The sequence below is a fragment of the Drosophila virilis genome, chromosome 5 (genome assembly GCF_030788295.1).
Source record: "Drosophila virilis strain 15010-1051.87 chromosome 5, Dvir_AGI_RSII-ME, whole genome shotgun sequence".
In the NCBI taxonomy this organism is placed as follows: Eukaryota; Metazoa; Arthropoda; class Insecta; order Diptera; family Drosophilidae; genus Drosophila; species Drosophila virilis.
In genome coordinates this window covers 17493364-17515943 of record NC_091547.1, presented here as the reverse complement: position 1 = coordinate 17515943, position 22580 = coordinate 17493364, and the positions used below count along the sequence as shown (strand labels likewise).

General features: G+C 40.6%; 1 protein-coding gene across 1 annotated transcript; it reads left to right on the top strand.

Annotated features, from left to right (window-relative positions):
* The first annotated feature begins 17582 nt into the window (after nucleotides 1-17582).
* On the top strand, nucleotides 17583-18755 carry LOC6626028 (protein transport protein Sec61 subunit gamma). Its single transcript, XM_002049568.4, has 2 exons — nucleotides 17583-17823; nucleotides 17888-18755. The coding sequence occupies exons 1-2, from the start codon at nucleotides 17771-17773 to the stop codon at nucleotides 18156-18158; spliced, it is 324 nt and encodes a 107-aa protein (XP_002049604.1). The 5' UTR covers nucleotides 17583-17770; the 3' UTR covers nucleotides 18159-18755.
* Nucleotides 18756-22580: the final 3825 nt, after the last annotated feature.

Here is a 22580-nt window from a genome sequence, read left to right as displayed (position 1 = left end):
TGCCATGCCCCTTCACTTTGTAGTAACTTTTGAGTTTTCGAGTATATGCGTTGTGGATGTCATCAACTTTAAATGGTTTCGCTTACACCTTGAGGATGTCATTGAACAAATTAATTACTTGACAAGATTACAAAATGGTAGGGGGTGGGGAGGGAGTGTTACTATGGGGTTAAATTCACCGCTTAAGCTGCTGCTCATTAGAATGCCGCATATTGGCGCCATCATGGCCATGCTCCTGATTACGGGCAAGCATCATTGTTTTGGCCAAAAAAGGCGGCGGCACACGCATCGCATTTTCGATTGCATGAGCACATTATTAATGCGCTTCTGATGCGATTTTTGGCCAATGTGAGTTGTGTGTTTGTGTATGTGTGTGTGAGTGTGTATTGTGTGTTGTGTGAGTTATGCTCCACGCCACACGCTGGCGAGGCGTACTCACAAATACAATGCAGCTAAATGGTCTCAACTCACTTGGCTACTACTGCTGCTGCTGTTTTCCTGAGCTACTGCCGGAAATTGGAAAAGAGATGGTTTAGACCACACCACGGGATGAGCAATGGGCGGAGGGGAGAGGAGCCCATACAGTGGCTGCCTTTGCACTTTATGCATGCAGCGCTCATAAAGTGCGCTCGCAGTTTTGCGCTGGCCAAAAAGACTTTGCCATTGTTGTAACCAAAGTCATGGCATAGCTGTGTTATGTCATGTGTGTGTATGTGGATGTGCGTGCGTGTGTGAAAGTGTGTGTGTGTCTGTGCATGCCACTACCGATATACTGCACATGCTTCTCGCCAAAGCTGCTAATGGCTGCTGTTAAGCATCCATTGTGTGAGAGTGTGCAAATGTATATACGCCTAGCGACTAGTTAATGCAGTGTAGGACTACCTTTCGTACTACTCGTACCTAAGTGAACTCTCGTAGGATATGATATTAATTTGCGCACCTTTTAGCACAAAGCTAATATCATATATATTAAGTTCATGCATATACCTCGTAGCTCGTCAGTGGAACTCACTGCGCTAAGATATTATATATTAAATTTCATATTATATTTAGTAATTTTATACATATATATTCGGACTAATGTCCATTTTGTGCAACGGATTGACTATATCAATGTAGTGCTTAAAGCCCGCTATTTATACAAGCGATCGATCGAGTATTATATATTGTTTATTAAATATACTACGTGGGTATCTACCCAGACAGAGGTCAGCGGTGCAGCCTCTGGGAAAAAGCCAGAGACGATTACGGCGTTGCGCTTCCACACGATTTGCGATTGCCGCTGAGATCGTCTCTAAGCAGACTTTCCAAAACTTTGGTTTTTCCTCGGTGAACTGGGTGACGACTTATCCCAAGCGTAGCTCGACAACATATACCGCCCGCCTGCATATTTATTCAAGCTGTCGCAAGAAATTGATCAAAAATTGAGAACAAGGCGGTAAGGGACAAAAAATTTATGAAATATAAATAAAATATATATTTTAAGATTTATTATTGTATATGCCAAACGGCATATAGACTGATAGACTCTTCTCTACATACCAAGAAACACACACACACAAGCACGCATGCCGTTTGCTGCGCAGCCTATGCAGCAGGTATGCTTCTTTATTCCTTAGTCCTACACTATGCAAAGTGCTTTGTTAAATAGATTTAGTGTTCATTATCCGATGTATATAAAATTTTAATTTAAAATACCAGGATTTCAGAATTTTTTTCTTCTAATTTTTTGGGAAATGGGGGAGGTAAAAATAACAAAGAACTTAAAACTATGCCTCTCTCTAGCCCTAAAAAAAGGGAGAAAAGTTCTGTTTCCATAAAGGATGCTACAAAGCGTAATTTACTTGGGGCGACCCTTTTTCATTTTATATTTTTATTCACCATTTAAACGAAATCAGTCAAATAAATACAATAAATACACAGCATGCAACATTCACATATCTATATATTTACATTCAGATTACACAATCAAAATTTAGCTGGCTTTTCATTTGGTTATTTTACAAATACGTAATTTTGTTTAGCGTAATTGCGGCTGCAATTGAAACCCGCACTTGATTGGCCACAATAGAGACGGGTAGAATGGCAATCACACACACACACACACACATAAATACGCACACCCAAATAAATGTTGCAAATTTGATATTTACGTTTTAATGAAGGCTTTTATGTTTGGGGCCATTGATAAGCTGGCGTCTCATATCAAATTGTACAACGCTCGACTGCATACAAAATGAGATTTTGGTCTGGCAATTGTCGAGGCCCGAAGCCTGACCAGGGCCAGCATACAATGGCCAACTGCAGCTGATGCCAGACCCAAAGGCAAAGTTCGTTGGCATTTTTTTCAATAAAGCTGCAATGTAAACAATCAGCGTGCAACATACAAACACCAACACATACACACACACACACAGACACACCGCGCACCACACACTAACACACACCCACCGCGCAAGTTAATAAAAGTTCGCGACACGAGAGGCGTGTCCAAATTGACTTATTCTGTGTGGGAGGTTTGTATGGGCCAGAACTGATAAGTTTGGTTAAGGAGCAGCAGCAGCTGCTGATGTTAAAAGCTATTAAGTACACTTACAATATATATCATATTGCAGGCGACAACAGAGACAACAAGCCGTGTGTAAAAATCGCGAGTGTATGTTATTTAATCCAAAGACCTTTTTTGAAGGAAACTGCAGTAATATCTTTTAAATTGAGTTTAAATATTTAAACGTGAAACGTGTAATACAAAACAGTTCGCCGTGCTTGACTAGAATCTTAATTACGTGAAGAGAACCACAATTTTTCTTTTGCTCAATCGCTATGCAACTTGACCAGTAGCCCTTTCAAAAATCAAATTTTTTTGCAAACAAATTTTCAGATTCCCATTTTAAAACAAATTCGAATACAAACACACATATCTTTGAGTTAGCTAGACAAATTGTTTGGCTACTTCATTAATACGTATTTATTTTGAAATTTTATTCATTTTCTTGTATTCTCAGTGACTAATTTAACCATAATAGGCTGTTCTTTTTTTATATGCTTAACTGACAGAGAATCCGTTTTCCGGACTAACCAATTTTTTTTGCTGTAGCTCATGTGGCGCCACCTATTGGTCATTTGTTTGACAGCTCACTTAATTAAATTCCGTAGCACACCTTCTTGGTCTTTGGCATTGGCTGTGGTCATTTCATTTGCAATTGCCTTTTGCTAACTTTTAACTTTTTTGAGGTTTTTTCCGGCTCGTATCTTTCGTATCGTTTCGGTTTTAGCAAGCAACTCGTTCCATTGGGTAACTTACGATGCACATAGCCAACGTGTGATAAAAATACCTCTGTCCGATTTTTTGCTGTTGTATTGCCGGTAGTTCTTGACATTTTATTTTTACTTTCTGTGTAGAATATTGAAACATAGGTGGCGCTGTGTGCAGGGCTAAGCTGCTTAGCTGCTCGGTCTGTGCGGTTTCTTCTATCACCCTCCATTAGTACGTATGCGCCAGACTTGACAGTGATTGGTGTTTGTGTAAGGGATTTATTTATCTTTTTAATGTTTTATAGTCCTACGTTAAAGTCGCGCATATTACAAAAAAGGTGCAGTAGGACGGCGCTTAAAGCTCTGTGAAAAAACTGTACACAAAACTTTCATTTGGCACGCACTTTGACCCAAGCCTAATGCCAAATGTATCACTATTTGCGGCCTACGATTTCTATCATATATCTTCACTTTTCATTTGCTTAGCTTGCACAGCATTCCGGTCATTTGACACTTTCACTTTACGAGCCATACAATTTATTTTACTTTTATCTAACATCAAGACATATTGATTTTTGTCTTTGTCCACAAGAAAGGAGAGAAATCGCCCAGCCACCAAAAGAAAAGTTTGGGGTAAAGTTTCAGATTAGCCCGCAATATAATATCATGGGGGATTTGCCTATATGTCTATATTAAATGTGTCCCGCACAAATACTAATCAAACTTGATTGATTACGTGCACTCATCAGTGAGTTGAGCAGTTGGGAAGTTTGCTGTAATGCCTAGATTTTGTGAAGGATTCTTAAAAATTTTTGTTCACAAATTAAGCTTGACATTTTAGTTGATGTGGGTTTCAAATATTTAATATAATATTTGACCAATTTTTAAGCAGTCAGGTAAAGCGGCTTAGTATTAATTATAGTAGGTCTATTGTTTTAATTCGATCAGCTTAAGTCGATTTGACAAGGGCAATTCCTGCCAACTCTGGTATACGTTGCGTATGCTTAATCTCTTCAATAGGGTCGCAATCGTTCTGCTTAGCTTCCGAATAAAATATAAGCTATAAATACTAAGCTAAGTATATGGGCGTTATGTGATCTTGTATGTGCCTTGAAACGTACCTTAAATTCAATTAGTTTAACCGATGTTTCTTCCAATGATCGATATACTCCCCCTCGAGATTTATGCTATAGACTGTATCATCAACAGTTTTGCAGAATTAGCTAGACATTTTATGAAGTAGAATTTTACAAGAGTGAATTTTTAATTTCTTATTAAGGTCGACTCAACTAAATGGAAAGAGAGATCGATTATTTAAGATAATAGTTTTCTGTTTTACTCCACATGCATAGATCCTTAGAACTGATTGAAGCTAAAAGCTTCTTAGCTTTAAGCTAGGAGAGGTTGGGGTTAAATAGGTTATTCAATACTTTATTTGAGCCCGTTTGTGCCTGCTGAAGTCAGATTAGAGTTTTAAGTACATGATAAAAATGCACATCCCTGGTTTTTAGAAAGACATTTGGGCCAAAGTGAAAGTCAATTTGCATGCAAATCTCGGGCAACTTGGGCTCAACTAAATCAACTGAATCATGTTGAAGTGCATGTCTAAACAATAAAAACCACATTAAAATGAAATTCAATATAACAAGCAGCGGGCTGAGAGAAGTCGGAAGCGCACTTGACCTGAAAACTCATTGCAATCAAAATAGGAAGCTGCTACTAATGAACATCACGATGACGATGATGACGATGATGATAATGATTATGTTGCAGATAGGCGAAACGGCTGTGCAACATAAACAGGCAGCTTTAGATTGGGCATCTTGCTAGGGGGATCAAAGTTTATGGTGCGGGTTTGGGTTTGGGTTTGGGTTCGGGTTCGGGATACGAAAACGCGCCTCTCTTGTTATCCTTGTCTCTCCTGGCCGTGAGTGACAAACTAATTTCATTACCAGCAGCTGGCACAGACGTTGCTGCCGCCAGTGAAATCCGGTCATAATGCTTGTAATAATAATCAACAGCATGAGCCTGGAGAGCGAATGGAGCGAATGTTCCGAACGTAGCCACAGATGATAAGTAGCATGGACACATGCAGCGAGCGAGCGAGTGAGGAGGAGGATGAGGAAGGGGCAGCTGTTGGGTGAAGCAATTGCGATGGCAAAAATAGAACAATTACACTAAAAATAAAAACAAAAGCCAGATAAGTGGGCCACATACACATACACACACACATGCAGACAATACAGACGGAGCCGGACTGGGCGGGCTGCGCTCGAGTGCTGGGCGTGGCAAGCTGTGTAATATGTGCACAAATTGAAAATAAAGTTTTGTAACAAAATGTCGCACCGGAAATGAAACTCACAGCATGATGCCGGGAGCAATGTGTAGCGAAGCGTATAAACTGGGTATAGAGGCAGCCACAGCCACAGTCATAGCTGAGCATGGGCGTGGCAGTGCACAGCATTGTTTGCCACTATCACAGTGCACACACACACACAAACACGCACACATAGAAGAGGACGAAGAGTTGAGTCTAACTGGAGACTGGGCGCCTTAGTCTAGGCGCAGTCTGCGCCAGTTGAGCCTTGCCATAATAAAAGATGACATTTTATAGCAGTCACAGCCAAGTCAGACCATGCCAGCCAGCAATGGCAACGGGTCTCTGTTTGGGATGGTGGTTGGGGTTGAGAGGAGGGATGGGAAGGGGTATCGGGTTTTGGCCTAAGCAGCCAGCCGTCGCATTCAAGCTCGAGCTCCATGCCTCCGGCCCTGCTCCTGTGGCAAGTCAAAGACACAGCTGCTGCACAAAAGTACATAAACCTAGAAATGTCATGTTTATTTTCATTTCATAAGGAAATTGTCTGTCTATAGTTTCGGCTGCGCCAAGCAGGCAGTCTGGGTGGGCCCGCTAGCTGCTGGCTCTCGTTCGCTTCGGGCCACCTTTAACAGTTGGCTAATAAGCACGCCTGCCAGGCACTTTGTGGGTAGGCTATATCCCTATAGGTAATGTGACACAGGCACGTGGAACGGCGCATTTCTTTTTATGGCCACGTAAAGCCGGGCCAACTTGAACGATTTATCGCCTAGCCGAAATTTATAGCTCATAATTAGCATATGAAAAATGTTAAGTGATTTCTCTGCCATGTGAATTGCATGCGCCTGTGTCACGCATATACTAAAGGCTATGCGAGCATATGGAATAAGTGTAATTGGATTTGGCCAACGGGATGGAAGTTATTTTATTTCGGCTACATCCATACATCTATATTTGAACACACTAAGCCAGAATATTTAAAATACTACCGACTAGCAGTGTTATTTAATTCAATGTCAGCTTCGTATAATGGATGGGCTTAGTCTAAGTGAAAAGAAGAACCACAATCAAAGTTCGGCCGTGACGAGGTTATCTTTTAGTTGGGCACTCTAGACTAGAGTATTTTGAAATTTTATAAGAAACTTTATTTATTTAAAGATACGTTTCTATATTCTTAAGTATTTAAGCAATTAAGATATTTTGTTTTCTACTCTTATTTTGGGTATATAGCCAATGATAAGGTTAGACCTGTATTTACCCTATTGCTCTGTAGCACTTTGGGCTTGTCAACATTCTCGTTTAGCATTTCATTCACTTCAAAAATTTTCAATGTGCTACTTAGTAGCAGTACTTCAGGCAGCCAGCCAAACAGGCAAACTGTGACTACCCAATTCTCAGCTTCCAGTTGCCAGTTGCCAGTTGCGACCAAATAACCACTCATCTAATCACATCATTATCATCATCAGAGAGAGTTCTCAGTTGAGAGTGATTGACGTGTTTTACTTGTGCTCCAAGATTTTTATATATTTTTGCGCTTTTATCTTGCTTTATATTTCAAAATTTTGCATTTTTCGGTGCTTTATTTAAAAAGCTTTTATAAACTGTGCAAAGTGTCATCTGTTGTGCAGCGTGTCTGTTAATTATTACATTTTATAAAACGCGGCGTCAGTTCCGTGTTTGTTGTTATTGGCTGTTTTAAGTCTTTTGCCTTTGTGCTCCCCTGTGCATACACTTGTTTGTGCGTGTGTTCGCTGCATACTTTCTGCTTGTGCATCGCGCTCTCACAAATTTCTTTCTATTGCTTTTCGCACCAAACAATTTGTTTGTGTACGAATAATTGTTTTTTGAGTGTTTACTTGTGCACCGTTTTCGTTTCGTTTTGCTCTGCGCTCTCGCAAGTTGCTTGTGCATTTAATAATTATGTCGTGCTGTAAGAAACCGTGCACGTTCAAGCAGGCTGACGATTCTGCACTGCCGCAATTTGTTAATTGCTGGCTGTGTGAGAATATGATGCATGCTAAATGTGCAGGTCTCACTGGGCGTGATTGCGACAAGATCGCTGCTATTGCCAAGAAGGGCTGCGGTGGCTTGCGTTGGTCGTGCCCAGAATGCATCGACAAGCAAATTGATTTCTCCAGAATGTATAATTCTGTGAGAAGTCAATTCTTAAAATTAAATAATGTGGCTAAGCAGCTCTCGAGTAATTTTGACTCGAGTTTCGATTTGCTAGGCAAATATAAATTTGAGTCTCCAACCAATCGCCGGTTGGAGCCTCAACTTTTGCAATTGCCCTCTACGTCTGTTCAGACTCCTACGACTTTCTTGTCTTTTCCTAGCAACTTGGAGGTATCTCCAATGTTGTCTTTATCGCCTTCTCCAAGCGACTGTCCAATTACCCCGGCTTCAAGCCCTGTACTAGACCCAGTAGAGCCCGTACCTGATTCCGTCCCAATTAATCAAATTGCCTCAGCCCCGTCAGCTCCTGGCCGCAAAGGTAGACCTGCGCGCAATCTTGCGCAGATTGTTAAAAGCAATCATTGTGCCTCGTTAGCTCCTCCAACTCCTGTATTACCTACAGCCCCATCAGCGCCCACTTTAACGGTAGTTGCCCCTCGTAGGCAAGTTTTTGTGTCTCGACTTTCGTCGGACACCACTTCTGAGTCATTGGCAGCCTATATTGCTAGCAAATCTTCTGCTAGCGTGTCAATAACTAAATTTAATTTCTCCACCCCTCGTGAAATATCATCATTCAAAATAAATGTTTCACATGATATGTTCCCAATCATTTGTGATCCCAAATTTTGGCCACCACACATGATTGTTCATGAGTTCAAGCCTAAAAAGCGTAACCAGCCTGTCACCCTTCCAGTCCCTTCAATACAGGGTACCATTTCTGCCCCAAAAAACTAGCTTCATCTTCTGACCAAATCTTTATTCATTATCAGAATGTCAGAGGTCTCACTTCAAAGCTAAAAAATCTTTTTATTGCCAGCACTTCCTTCGATTCGGACATAATAGCATTTTCAGAAACATGGTTAAACTCAACCATATCTGATTTTGAGGTATTACCGAATAACTTTATTTTGTTTAGAAATGATCGGCCGACTCGAGGTGGTGGGGTGTTAATTGCCGTTAAAGCCACTCTCCAGTCTGAACTATTCTGTTTTAGTACGCCTACTGACGCTGAGATTGTCTCAGTTAAGGTGTCTTTTCCTACACGGAATATCTATGTAACATGCTCTTATGTCCCACCTTCTTCTGATATTCAAGTTTATATGAATCATATTACTTGTATTAAAGAAGTTTCTTCACACGTGCGGGATAATGACCTATTATTGGTGTTGGGTGATTTTAATTTGCCGAACATCTCTTGGTCATTATTCACTGCTGAAAATTATCTAGTGCCCTCAGCACAGCACGATTTTTTAGACTGCATGCTTGATCTTTCGTTGTTTCAAATCAATTCAATTTCTAATCATATGAATAGAACACTTGACCTTGTATTTGTTAACGACTACCTTATTTCTAATGTGTCTAGGTCACCTCCTTTATCTCTTCCTGAGGATGTCTATCATCCAACTTTAGAGATTGCAATGCTAAATTGTAATCCTTCCATTTCGTGCTCATCAGCCAATAAGCCCCGCTATTGCTTTCGCAAAGGAAATTATTCCTTGCTGAATCAGCTTATTTATTCAACCGATTGGTCTTTCTTATATGACTCAGTTGATATGAATACAGCCATTAATTCTTTTTATATCACCCTAAACTCCCTCTTAGATGTGTGTATTCCTAAGTCAATTCCTTCGACTACTTTTTCAAAACCACCCTGGTTTACTCCCAGATTATCACATCTAAAAAATGTAAAATCCAAATATTTTAAAAAGTTTAAAAAGTCTGGTTCGTGTACAGACTTGGCTAAATATTCCATAGCCAAGTCGAACTTTTTTCTTCTTAATTCTCAATGCTATGAGAATTATCTAATTCGTTGTAAAAGGCAATTCGCCCGAAATCCGAGACAGTTTTATAATTTTGTAAACTTGAAGCGTAAGTCTTCAACTTTGCCATCTTCTTTTTTTCTTGGGATGGATAAAGCTAGCAATGACACTGATTCTGCTAACCTCTTTGCTAATTTTTTCCAATCAACTTACTCTTCAGTCTGTCCTAATACTAATTCTTACCCTTATACTATTTCCTCCGCTAGTTCTATACCTCCCCCCATTATTTCACACTCCTCTCTCCTATTAGCTATAAACTCTCTAAAATCTTCTTACTCTCCTGGGCCGGACAATATTCCTAGTTGTCTACTCAAGGAGTGCAGTTCTTCCCTTTTCTATCCATTGCTAAAGCTTTTTAATCTATCCCTTGAAACTTCTGTCTTTCCATCTCTTTGGAAAGAATCTTATATCATTCCTCTTCACAAGAAAGGTGGGAAGTCTGATATACAAAATTACAGGGGCATTGCAAAACTGTCTGCTATTCCTAAATTATTTGAAAAAATAATCACTTCGAATTTGCAGCATTTCTGCAAATCAGTTGTTTCCCCTGTTCAACATGGATTCGTAAAGAATCGGTCAACTACGACCAATCTGCTTGAGTTTACTTCCTTGGTAAATGATGCTTTCCTTTCGAAAATGCAAACTGATGTCATTTACACTGACTTCAGCAAGGCGTTTGACTCTGTGCACCATGACATTTTACTTTTTAAACTTGACCGAATAGGTTTCCCTCTGTCCCTTTTACTTTGGATTAATTCTTATTTAAAAGGTAGGACCCAAAGAGTAATACTGAGGTTGACTACCTCTAAAAGGGTTCACGTTACTTCTGGTGTTCCTCAAGGTAGTCATCTTGGACCTTTACTCTTTACACTTTTTATAAATGATCTTCCTTCTGTTATATCACATGCCCGTGTACTCATGTATGCGGACGATGTCAAACTTTTTCTATCATACACTAACCCCCTACATCATTCTCGTCTACAAGACGATTTGAACGCTATGCAACTTTGGTGTTCGGCCAATCAATTGCATCTAAATTGTTCAAAGTGTATGTTTATGACTTTTAATCGTACTACACCTTATCTTGTTAGTTATACAATCGACAATATCCCTTTGCAACGTATACTAACAGTTAAGGATCTAGGCGTTATTTTTGATTCTAAACTCTGTTTCAATCTTCATATAGATACCATTGTTAATGAGGCAAAAGGTGTACTTGGATTCATTAAACGATGGTCTAAAGAGTTTAACGATCCTTTTATAACAAAACTTCTGTACATCTCTCTTGTTCGCCCTATCCTTGAATACTGCTCTTGCATCTGGTCTCCACAGTATATCAACAGCCAGGATCGTATTGAATCTGTTCAGAAGCAATTTCTGCTTTTTGCCTTACGAGGTTTAAATTGGGACCCTAATCTTCGGTTGCCGTCCTACTCCAGCAGACTGCTTCTTCTCAACCTTCCGTCGTTAATCAACCGTAGGACAATTCTCGGTGTTGTCCTTCTACATAAGTTGATTATTGGCGACATTGATTCTCCTTTTCTGCTAGGGCGTCTTCAATTCTCTGTTCCGGCTAGACCAACCAGAAATTATCGCCCCTTATTACTATCTACGTGCACAACTGATTACGCTATGCACAATTCTTTTCGCGTGCTATGTAAAAATTATAATAGTTTGCATCACGTTTTCTCTACCGAACTGTCTCTACCCCTAATAAAATCGTTGCTTTCAGGATACCTTCGGGAAGTCGCTGACCATTCCCAGCTATGAGCAGGGGCATAGCTAGCCGGACAGGCTGAAAAATTTTCCCCCACCGTGTCGGTGATTTCCCAATACTTTTCTCTTTGTCCTATCCACTTAACACTCTTTATCTAACTTACATTGCTTTACTTTATTAACAATTTTCTTACTTTCTTTTTTCCTATTTATTGTATTTTCTTTATTAATTTAGCAAATTAAGATTATTTTTAATTTCACTTGAGATCACTTTTTTCCTACTTACAACCTTCTGCTTAGATGTAGGCTCTAATAGCGTCACTGACAAAATTAGCTGTGAAAAGGGGCACAGCTGGCCGGACTGGCAAATAAAACACCTCCATCGGTCGGTGATGCTATTTAGAAAATTGTATCCTTTAACTAGGCTTTTAGAATATACTTATATTGTACAACCTTTTGAATAATGAGGAAGACACTCGTTTTGTCGACCATTAATAAATAAATATAAATCATAAATCAACAATTTCGCACTGTCATTGCCGAACAATGTGAAGCTGCGCCGGTGGCAACGGTAGCGACAGTTGCCCCCACTGGTGGCTCAACGTCGTGCAACATGCTGGCTCTGTGACTCCGGCTCTGGCTAGCCGTTTAATCATTTTGTCACGCGTTGGCCAAAAACACCAAACACAAGAACGCGACCCGGCGGCCCGTCATGTGTTCACCAAGGTGGAGCCGACGATGACGATGAAAATGGGCTGTCATGGGCTAGAAATGGGCTACTGCTGCTTCCTGCTGCTACGTTGGCCACGGTGTTAAATTTTAGCATATGTCATAAAGGCTTAGCCATGATTTATATGTATGTCCATGTCCATGTCCATATATATACGGGCATGGACATAGACAGAATTTGGTAATAAAACGAATTAGGCCAACAACAGGAGCGAGTCAAAAGCAAAACAAATGCGAAGCTAAACGATTTACGAAACGGTTACAAGCAGCCACTGACTGACACGAACTGCCACGGATTCGGGATTGCGAACACGGAAACCGGGCAGCACTCGCTCAGTCTGCGACTAGGTTCATATATTTTCATTTGGCGTTTGTCAGCTGTGCGCAAATTTACTTGTGTATAAATATTTATATATTGAAATGCAATGCGAATCGATTGAGCAGCGCCAAAAGCCAGCAAAGGCATTCGCACACATACACACACAGTCTTCGGGCCAATGTGCCGCAATGCAATCGAGCTGCACGAAATTGAATTTGCTGCAAGTTGCTGCCGCTTAGCCCAGCTAGAACTGCGAGGGTGGTTTAATCTATTGATGATAATTCAAATAATATACTTATAAAGGAAAACGTATGCTTGGTTTAGACAAAAGAGTAAACTCTTTTAGCAGAGCAGTCTGTCGAAGCTTTTCGTCTTCCCCTTAGTTACTGATTTTAATTTGTTGTAAGATTACTTCAATATATTTTCTAAGATTAAAAGCATTATTTTATAATTTATTGCAAAATGTAGCCTCGAGGCAGCTAACTTCAAACATAGTTTTTCAAGGGTTATAAGAACCATAAAAAGAGGGACATAAAGTACAAAAGCGACACTTATCTGTTTCACCATTTTCAGTATCCTTTGATTCTATCATCCGGAAAATTAGCTTCCGATCCTAGGCTTGGTTTAGCCTTGTGTCCATTCTAAGAATTTAAAGACCGAAGCCTATTTTTGTCTGTTTAGATCCGTGGCAGCCACCGTGTTTGCGCATGATCGATCTTAAAGCCAATAGTTTTCTTGTACACAATAGTTACGCCTGTTTTACTTATTTATTATTGTTTTTTTTTTTAATATCTTTAGCATTTGAGAACTACTGATTTAAGAAATATTTTCAATAACAGATGAAAGCCTACCATAACTTTATTTATCTGGGCTTATCTCTACTTCCAAAACTTAAATGTGTCTATATCCTATTAGTTGTTGTTCAGAGGTTTCTAAAAAATTAAAGCGACCAACAAAATTTTTAATTTAACTTCAATGTTAATCTAAAAATCTATTAGAAAAAATTATTCAGTTTTTCTTAAAACTAGCTTGAATATCTAATAATTTTTCACAGTTTTACGAGCCACCCTCTTGCAACTGTGGTTGCATCGGCATCGGCAACGGCAACGGCATCGGCGCTAGCTTCAGTTTCAGTTTCAGCATGTTGTTGTTTGTCGAAATTCAACATGCGCAAATGCGATTTGAGCTCATCGCTCGGTGTCGCCGTCTCCGTCGCCACTTATAGCTCCGTCTCTATTTGGGTGTCTGTGTCTGTGCATCTATTTCTATCTGCTGAGTTCGAACTGGCACTCACTGCGTGTTGTCGATGTCGGTTGTCTTGCATTGCATTTTGGGAGCTTTAGCTGTGACAAATCTTTATGCAATGTTGCATGTCGTCTGATTTTGCCATGATGACATGCTGATGGCATAAGCAGGGACAGAATACGGAAACACACGCCTCCCCATTTCTTCTTTCTTTCCTCGTTCCCGTTGTGTCTCCGTATCTCAGTCTCAGAGTCTTTCAGTGATTTACTCAGTGAAGCGTTAAGCGCAAAAATTGGTAATGGCAGTGGCTGGCAATAGTTGTTCTTTCTTTTTAGCAATCATTGCGCAGGTTTTTTGTGGTTTGATTTGGCAGTGCATCCAAGCTTGGACAACACGCCAGCTACAACATGTGAACATGCTCTCTATATACACTATGTTAAAAAGTTACGGAAGGAGAGTATATTTAATTACATTATTTTATATTTTCGGTCTTTGTATAGAAAAAGTTTACTTTTATATACATATGTTTGGAATCGTACGTGTGCAATGAGTCTTGTGATTATTTAAGTGCCCTGACACTGAGTAATTTATTATTATTCAAAGTTATTTTTCCGTGTCTTTAAAATACCCTGATCTTTAAAAAATGTTTTTTCAATGTTCCATACCTACTATATGGTATTTTGTGTTTTTCTTAAATAGGACTCTTACATACTTTTAGGCAAAGTTAATTGTGGGGCAAAGCCAAGGCGCAGGCACGCGCCAACTACAACTTTTTGGCGCACTAGAACCATCTTCCATGTGCTCGAAACTTTTGCAATAAAATTTGTTTCAAATTGCCTTTGAATAGCGTTGCCGCCAAATGCCAAGCGGGACAAGTGCTGGAGAGTGCGACAGAAATTGGGTAATTTGAATCGCATCCTAGATACTCTTTAGCTTCAAAGTTGTCAACGGGAGTTGCCCCCGAGTGCGTGGCATTAGGAAGCAAAGTGCACCCCGGGGGGGCATTCGGGCCTGGTAAATAAATATCAAATATATTGAGAGAGGTCGCGCAAAAGTTAATTACATTGTGTTAACGGGCCGACTAATTTTGTAATTCTGTTTCTGAATCATTTAACCATGAAATTGGCTGGCCAGCCACGCCCAAAACGTCCATCCGTCCAAATGTTAACGCCCCAGACCCCAGCCAAATGATAGTCCGTAGCGCATTAGCCGCGCATTTACAGCTCGACAGCAGCGGCTGCCTGTTTCAGGACGAGTTTACAGCTCAAATGTGAAAATTAGTCTTTCAACTGGTTATCAGCTTACAGCCGGAGGCCCCTTCGTCACCCACCAGACCATCTACTCCCTCGTCCGTACCCAGGACAACTCAGTCGCCGTTTGGCAGCTGGCACAAAATTTATATTGAAACTTTCTGGTGCTGAGGCACATTTTGAATATTTTGATTATACGTATTACATATTATTATTTTTAATTTCTGTGGCTTTTACTCATAAATTAATGCAATTATATGTGCCGCAGGCGCTGCCCATGTGGGCGGGGCTCAGCTGCGTGTACGCCTGATTAATTTCCAGTGTCTTTTGATGTTAGCAGCTGGCCCCAGAGGCATTGCGGCAAATGGCATTAGCGCGCAAATAAATTTAATTAAATCATTTTCGTTCAACTGTGTTGTTAATAATTTGTATGTACTTGTATTTGTGTCTGTGTGTATCTGACTGTGGGTGTTTGTGTGTGGGAATGATAAGCTGTCCGAAAATGTTGGTGTATTATCACGAAGCGAAAAGATTGAAACGCACTTACTAAGATCTTAGGTAAACTGGGAATGTATTATTTATAGGAGTTTACGAAAACGATTATTTACAAGCTTAACTAGATTTTTAATATGATTATTTAATAAACCATAAATGGACTTACTTTCGAATTTAAGACTTACGAAATTTTTAGGTTTGTCGTCTTTGCCTTACTTTTTTAAAAATGTAAGTATAAGAATTCATTCTCATATGCAATGCAAAATATAGTTTTTTGAGAGATTTCTAAAAAAGGTCAATAACCGTAAGACAAACGTGAGCCAAATTTTACAAATTCCTGATTTGTAGTCCAATATCGAAATATTTACAAATACTGGCATTCTATCTTAAATCAGGTTGGATTTGAGAGGTAAAAAACAGACGCACATATTTTTCGTAATTATCTTCAGATGTTTTGACGTTCTTCATAGTAAGGCCCAAGGCTTTAAATGCTGCAGAAAAAGGCTTTTGACCTGCTTAGGCCGGGAAAATGGCGCCCAAATACATATCTGGTTGCGACGTACAGTGCGTATACGTAATAAACAAAACAACTGCAGCTACAATTGTTGCCATTGCTTTCTACGTTGATTGTATGTGTATGGGTGGATGTATGCTTTATTTGAATTTACTGCCAAGCAGCCAAACACAGTTGAGCTTTCCCATGGCCGTGCCATATACATACATACTTATATAGTGCGAGTCAGTGTCACGCCTCAGCTTCAGCCACAGGCACGCTTACGCCCAAGCCCAAACCCACGCCCTCGCCCACGCCCACGCCCAAAGGCACGCCCACTTGGACCCACTCCCAGGGCAGACATTGTTCGAGTGTTTGGCGTTTGCCTCTGTTGAATAATAAATTGTATTTTGCGGCATTTAAAAGCAATTTTTAACATTTTTCAATCTCAATGGTGACGATGAAATCCCGACACACGCACACATTCATAAATAAGCATACATACAATATGTACAAAGGCGAGTGTATGTGTGTTTGTGTGTTGCGTACAGCTCATACAGATGAAGCCGATTGAGCCGATGGAGCTGCTGCGCCAGGCTGTGTGTTGCACACATAACGAGCATCGTTGTTGCCATTCCGGCCGCCTTGTGCGCCACAGTTTTGTCTAGCAATTTCGCAGTGAATTGTCCTGGGAGCTCAACCGAGCCAGCCAAGGATGTCAAACAGCAGCACCAGAAGCAGTAGCAGCAGCAGCCGCCGCAATAGCAGTGGAAGCCGCAGCAGCACTTGCAACATTTTTGGAAATAAAGCTGGCGGCGGTACATGATTCTCTGCATTTGGTTAAGCTTCGAGTGAAGACAGCTACGATTCGGCAGCAAAACAAATTGCAGCATTTAAGACCTCTGTCCGTTTGTCTACACCCTCTGCTTACCCCTTTGCCCCTCTGTGTTTATCATTCTATCTGTGCGTGTGCAGAGCCAGCAAATTGCTGCAAATTTTGTGGGTGGCAGAGGCAGCTTTGCATAAAGTTTGATTAAGTGTGTAATCTAGGATCCAACCCAGGCACCATCTCCCAGTTCAAATGATGCTGCATTCATTGTTCGATATATACTTTGCCCAGCAATTGCTTGGGCTATGAAGCAACAGCCAGAATCAGACCAAATTGTAATTTATGTAATGCTCAAGATTAATAATTATCAGTTCGATGTTAAGAAGCTTGACTGCGAAATTCAGACGGAAACATATAAAATGGTTTATCATTATAGAAAGCACGATTTGGAGATTCCGTGTATGTTCGTTTGAGTTTTGCCACCCATGAGATTACTTTTAATTAAATTACCTCCTGGGCTGTAAAGTAAGTTAATCTCCCAAAACTATTTAAACTATATCTTGAATGATATTTTAAGTAAATAGCCAAAAGGCAAATAATTCTAAAGATGCGGATTCTACTCTTTTTGAATTTCAACGACCAAATTGGGAATTGGTAATCACCTGTACTGAATTGTGTCAGGGACATTTGCTATAAATAAAAAATAGATATGTTTTAGTGTTTGGATCGAGTCAACCAAAATCCAAGCATATTTTTTTATATAAAATTATTTAAGGTTGATGTAAAATGCAATTTTATTAACTTACTCATTTAATCAGTGCAACTGGTTTTTTCTGTCATTTCATTGGCTTGGAAAATCTATTTAGAACGTTAAATCGCACTTTAAAGTGCAGTTGCTAGTTGAAAATAGTGAAAATGTCGCCTGAGTAACCCTTCTTGTGTATTTGCCTAGTGCGAAGGGAAATAGTAAAACTTTTGTAATGAGAAAAGTTAAAGAGAAAGAAACCGTCGACAGATTTCAGTTCCATCATAAAGGGCGGGGCATCTTAATTCCGACTAAGAAAATTCAGAGCAGGCATTGCTTTGTAGCTGGCATACAAGTCAACAGAAAAGTAACGATAGAAGTTTAAATGGATCAGCGCTTACAGCGACGTCGTCGGATGAAGAAGAAGCCAAAGTCGGGGTAGGTAATTCGCACAGCAAGTAGCAAGTAAGCAGCACAATGACAATCCGACAACATCCTCTAGATTAAGCAGGCTGCTGCTAGATTTAGCGCCTAAGTTCAAATCATCGGCCAGCTATACGCAATTGGTCTGGGATCAGGTGCTGTGCGTTCTCTTGCCACTGTTGGCCTTCTTCAGGGATTCCGTGCGCGTGATCAAGCGCTGCACGAAACCGGATCGGCAAGAGTTTCTACGCTCTGCTCTGGCCATCACAGTGGGTTTTCTCATAATGGGCTTTCTTGGCTTTATTATAAAACTGCTGCACATACCTATCACTAATATTATTATGGGCTAACCTGTGGGGTCAAATACTCGACAAGAACAACAACAACAGCAAAAAAGCAGACAAAAATAAAGTTTCAATTCAATTGGCAGCAGACAAAGACTTCACATTCTGGCGCCTGGCCAACCAGTTAAGCTACAAATAGCAGGCAGCTCCATGCCAAAGCCTCGCATGCCAACTGCAAGGCTGCCATAACAAAGCCAAGCTACTAGCTGCCATTGTTGTCTGACCCCGACCCGACACGACCCAACGCGACCCCTATCCAGAGGGTGTTACTAAACTCGGCCCATTGCAAGTGTTGACAAGAAAATTTCACCGCGCACTTTTCTGGAAAACAGTTGCCGTTGCCAAACCAACAACTGTCGGATGTGTGTAAATGTAATCAAATCAGCAACTCGCCAAACTTCACACTGGACTTGAGAAGCTCCAGCAACATTGCCAATTGTCATTTGGAGTGGGGGAGGGGCATTGCCAACAGAAATACTAAGCAAAGGGTCTGGCGTTAAGTCAAGCAAGTGTTGGGCTTACATTTTTTTTTTATGCTTTGCACAGTTATGCGTAGTTTTGTTAGTATAATATCCAGTAAGCTTCTGATTGAGATTAGATTTAATACAACCCTTTTTGACTTCTTTGGGATTTTGTTTCTGCTATAAAGCGGTTTTTAATTAGATATTTTATTTAATAAGGTTATTTACGTTTTAATTTTAGCTTTAATTTAAGTCGCTTAGTAAAATATGGAATTTCTTGCCTTATCAACACAATTTCAGATACAGATTGTGTTCAAAAAAACAAGTAGAAAATCGAAAGAAATGTTTCTCGATTGTTAGCATGGTTTGCACAAAAGGTTTGCCCGAAAATTAGATTGCAATGCTTTTGTATGGCTCGCTTATCTGTCCACACGCAGGAGTAGTTAACCACGTTTGCTAGCCGAGTGCAGAGCATCGTCCTTGATGTTTTCATATCCTTTAGCCAGTTGCATGCGCATTGTCGCATGTGTCTCCATTTGCTGCTGTTATGTTTTATTGATGAGACTCTCAAACCAAAATTGATGATGCCTTGGATGCGACTTCATCGTGCTCCCTCCGCCTTTCACGCCAACAAAATCGATGCGCTGCCAGTCAAAAAATTTAGTTTGTTTGCCTTGTTGCGTTTGCCGTTGCTGTTCTTGTTGATGCTGATGCTGTTGTTGCCGCTGGCAAATGGCGCAAATTTATTCAAAACTTTTTCTGTGGCAGCTACAGTTGCAGCCACGGTCGCCGTCGCCGTCGACGTTTCCGTATGCTTTAAAGCGCTTTTATGCAACAGGCGACAAAGCAGCTCAAAATAGCAACTTAGCAAATGCCGAGCAGTAAGCGTGTTGTGCTTCGGGGAGCACCTGCCGCACTCACACGTGCACACACACAGGTCCACCCATATGCGCTGCACTAAAAAGTGGCTTCCACTTTCGAGGTTATGAAGTCACTTAAGCAAAGGGAAAACGTGCCTGCCCCACGGGCATAGGGTAAAGGATAAGCGAAAAAAATGAAAACTCAAGAAAACTAAGCAACAGAAGAACGGTATAAAAGTAGTCAAAGGGAAAACTAACGGACAGACATATACGGCGCCATGGCCCGACCCCGCTTGCCGGCATAGCCTGCAATTGAGTTAGTTATCTTACACTTTGCTAAACCTCACAATGCAGAAGAAAATACGCCCCGCTTTCGGGCATGCTAGACATTTATTGCACCCTACAATTGGCTAAAAAAGATACTTTCACATCGGGAGGTTATTACAAGCTCAAGCGAAATCAATGAAGTAATCATTTCAAACTTCTCTCAAGGCAATATATGTTTAATTTATTGAATACTTTCGAAACCTATGGTCAAAATGATCATAAGGTTTGCTTTCTATTAATATATTTTCGGCGTTTTTGTTTTTTTAAGAATTTCATGAGTTTCTGTTCAAAGTTGCATTCAGAAAAATTATTTATTTTCAATTTGAATTCAAACGAGTTCTAAAGAATTAGATAAAATGTTTTATAAATTTTCTTAAGTGCGCTTTTCAAAGTGTATTTTTGTTGAATATTTGAAGTCAAACATAAAAGAATTTTTAGTATTTTTGATTTTTTAAAGAGCATGCCTAGTTCGTTGGTTCAAGAAAACCTCTTTTGATTTCAGATATTTGAGTTCTTTTCTTTTGCTGTGTTTTAATTAAAAGTGAAGTGCGGCCATTAATTTGCAACTACAAATTACACTCAATAAAACATGGCTAGCACACTGATTTTTCGGCACACACACACACATACACACACACACAAATACACTCAAAATTTGCCAGCACATTCGAGTGAGTGTGTGTGCGCATGTGTGAGTGTGTGTCTGGCTGGCAATCAATTTGCACTTTGACTACAATTACTGATTTTCGACACTTCAAAGGATTTTATAAATTGCCATTTGGGCACCCCAGCAAAAAACCCGAACTCAGACCCACTCAAAACTGCGCCCATTTCTGCTGTTGCTGCTGCTGCTCCGACTTTGGCAATTTGTTTTGGCCATTTACTTTGCCAGTTTTCACACATGTGTTTTAGCTCTTGTTGCCTTTTGCTATGGTGTAGCCCTTTCCTTTTGTAAGGCAATTTTTTTGTTGATTGCGCCTGCCGACTACAACTTTAATTAAGGCAATGTGCGGATCCTCTGGAAAGTTAAAAGTGCGCTTTAGTGGGCAGTAGAGAGGCGTGCCACATAAATGGGCTGCAAATGTGTTGCAGTGCTGCAGTGACATGACAAAGATCATAGTTTATAGCCCATCGATTATCTATTTCATTCTTCGTATTGATGCTAGATTTTGAAGCTTGCCGCCTGGCAGATACTTTTGTCATAGTTCATTTGTATGTCTGTCTTCCCGTCGATATAAAAGAAACAAGATTTGTACCTGTGGGCGATCAGTGTCTTCTTTATTTATAAGTGTAATCAGAATCAATAATTTGTGCACTTTAAACCAATAAAACGGAGCTTCACAAGCAGCTCTCCTTGTCGCATCTAACTAAATATGCCTTTTGACAGTTGGGACCTGGCCAATGCGGACCAGTTAAGGGCCCAGGCGAGCCGGTCATATTATATGGCACGCTCGCATATTTAATAAAAACCAATAAACGTTAAAAGCCTTTGAGTGGGCCATTGCCATAAGCTACCTGCCGGCCGGCCGGGTGGGCGGCTGGTGACCAACTGAACGCCCGATTAAATGCATTTAAATGTGTTTTCATCATAATTATGCATATGCAAACATGACTCGACCAATTCGCCCAAGCTGGCCCAGTCGCCCCTTCCCCCATAGCCGACAGCCTGCACTGTTGGCGGTGCCGTTGGTTTTCCGGGAGCTTAAGTGCTTTAATGGCTTATAATTATGTTGCATGCAATTATTGTCGATAGCATACAACGTTGGCTCCCACGGCGGACAAATGCAACGAAAAATTATTTAATTATTAAGTAAAAAGCAAATGGATATATCCACAGCGCGTTTGATGTGTGTGCGAAGTGTGGAAAAACTTCGGCAGCAGTAGCAGCAGCTGGGTTGTTTTGCTTTTGAACATAAAATTCAATCGCTAAATTATGCAAATATGCCGCAACTGCGACAATCTGTGATGGCGACCCAATATGCGCAACATTACGTATACGCAACGTGGCCGCTACTGAGGCCGAGGCTGCGGCCGCGTCCCTAGTACACACACGCACACACACACACGAGCATGTGTGTGTGCAAAGAGGTCGACACGTCGCGACGTTGAGTTCATCGATGATGATTTTGCTGCAATTCCGTTGCCTAGTTTTGGGGGCACAGCAAAAACAAAAAAAAATAAAAATAAAAAACACCAATAATTGACAACTGTCAGAGACCAACGTGGGGCCTTCGTTTCCGTGTGGAGTACGGCTTTGGGCTCAACTTTTGTATGCCGCTGGCTGCGTCTTTGCTGCCATTGCTTTTGCGGCATTTCTGTATGTGCGTTTGCCACCTTTCCGGCTCGCTTAGTTAGCTGCATGGCAATGGATCGGCATCCAGATCAGGTTTGCGGAATGGGTTGCAATTTTATTTCGGCAACGTGACAAACGCAATCAGCGTCAGTCACATGTGTAAAAATGTTTTCCGCTTTATGCTTGTGCGTATTTGTGTGCTGTTTCTGTTTGATGGCACCCAACAGCAGCAAGACAGTCGGAAGCAGACAACTGGAGATGTATGCAGAGAGCTTTGCATGGATACTGATATATGTGGGCTGCTGAAATGGGCAAGGGGATTGAACGCTGGTACGGCATTTCGTCAGTATATTGACGCATTCGTTTCAATTTTTGTTTTATTCAACTTGGAGGACATGCAAATATGTCTATGTATGGAATGGTAAGTGCTACTGAAAGGAAATTTCAGAGAGTTTGCTTTATATTCTTTTATTATAGTTGAGATATT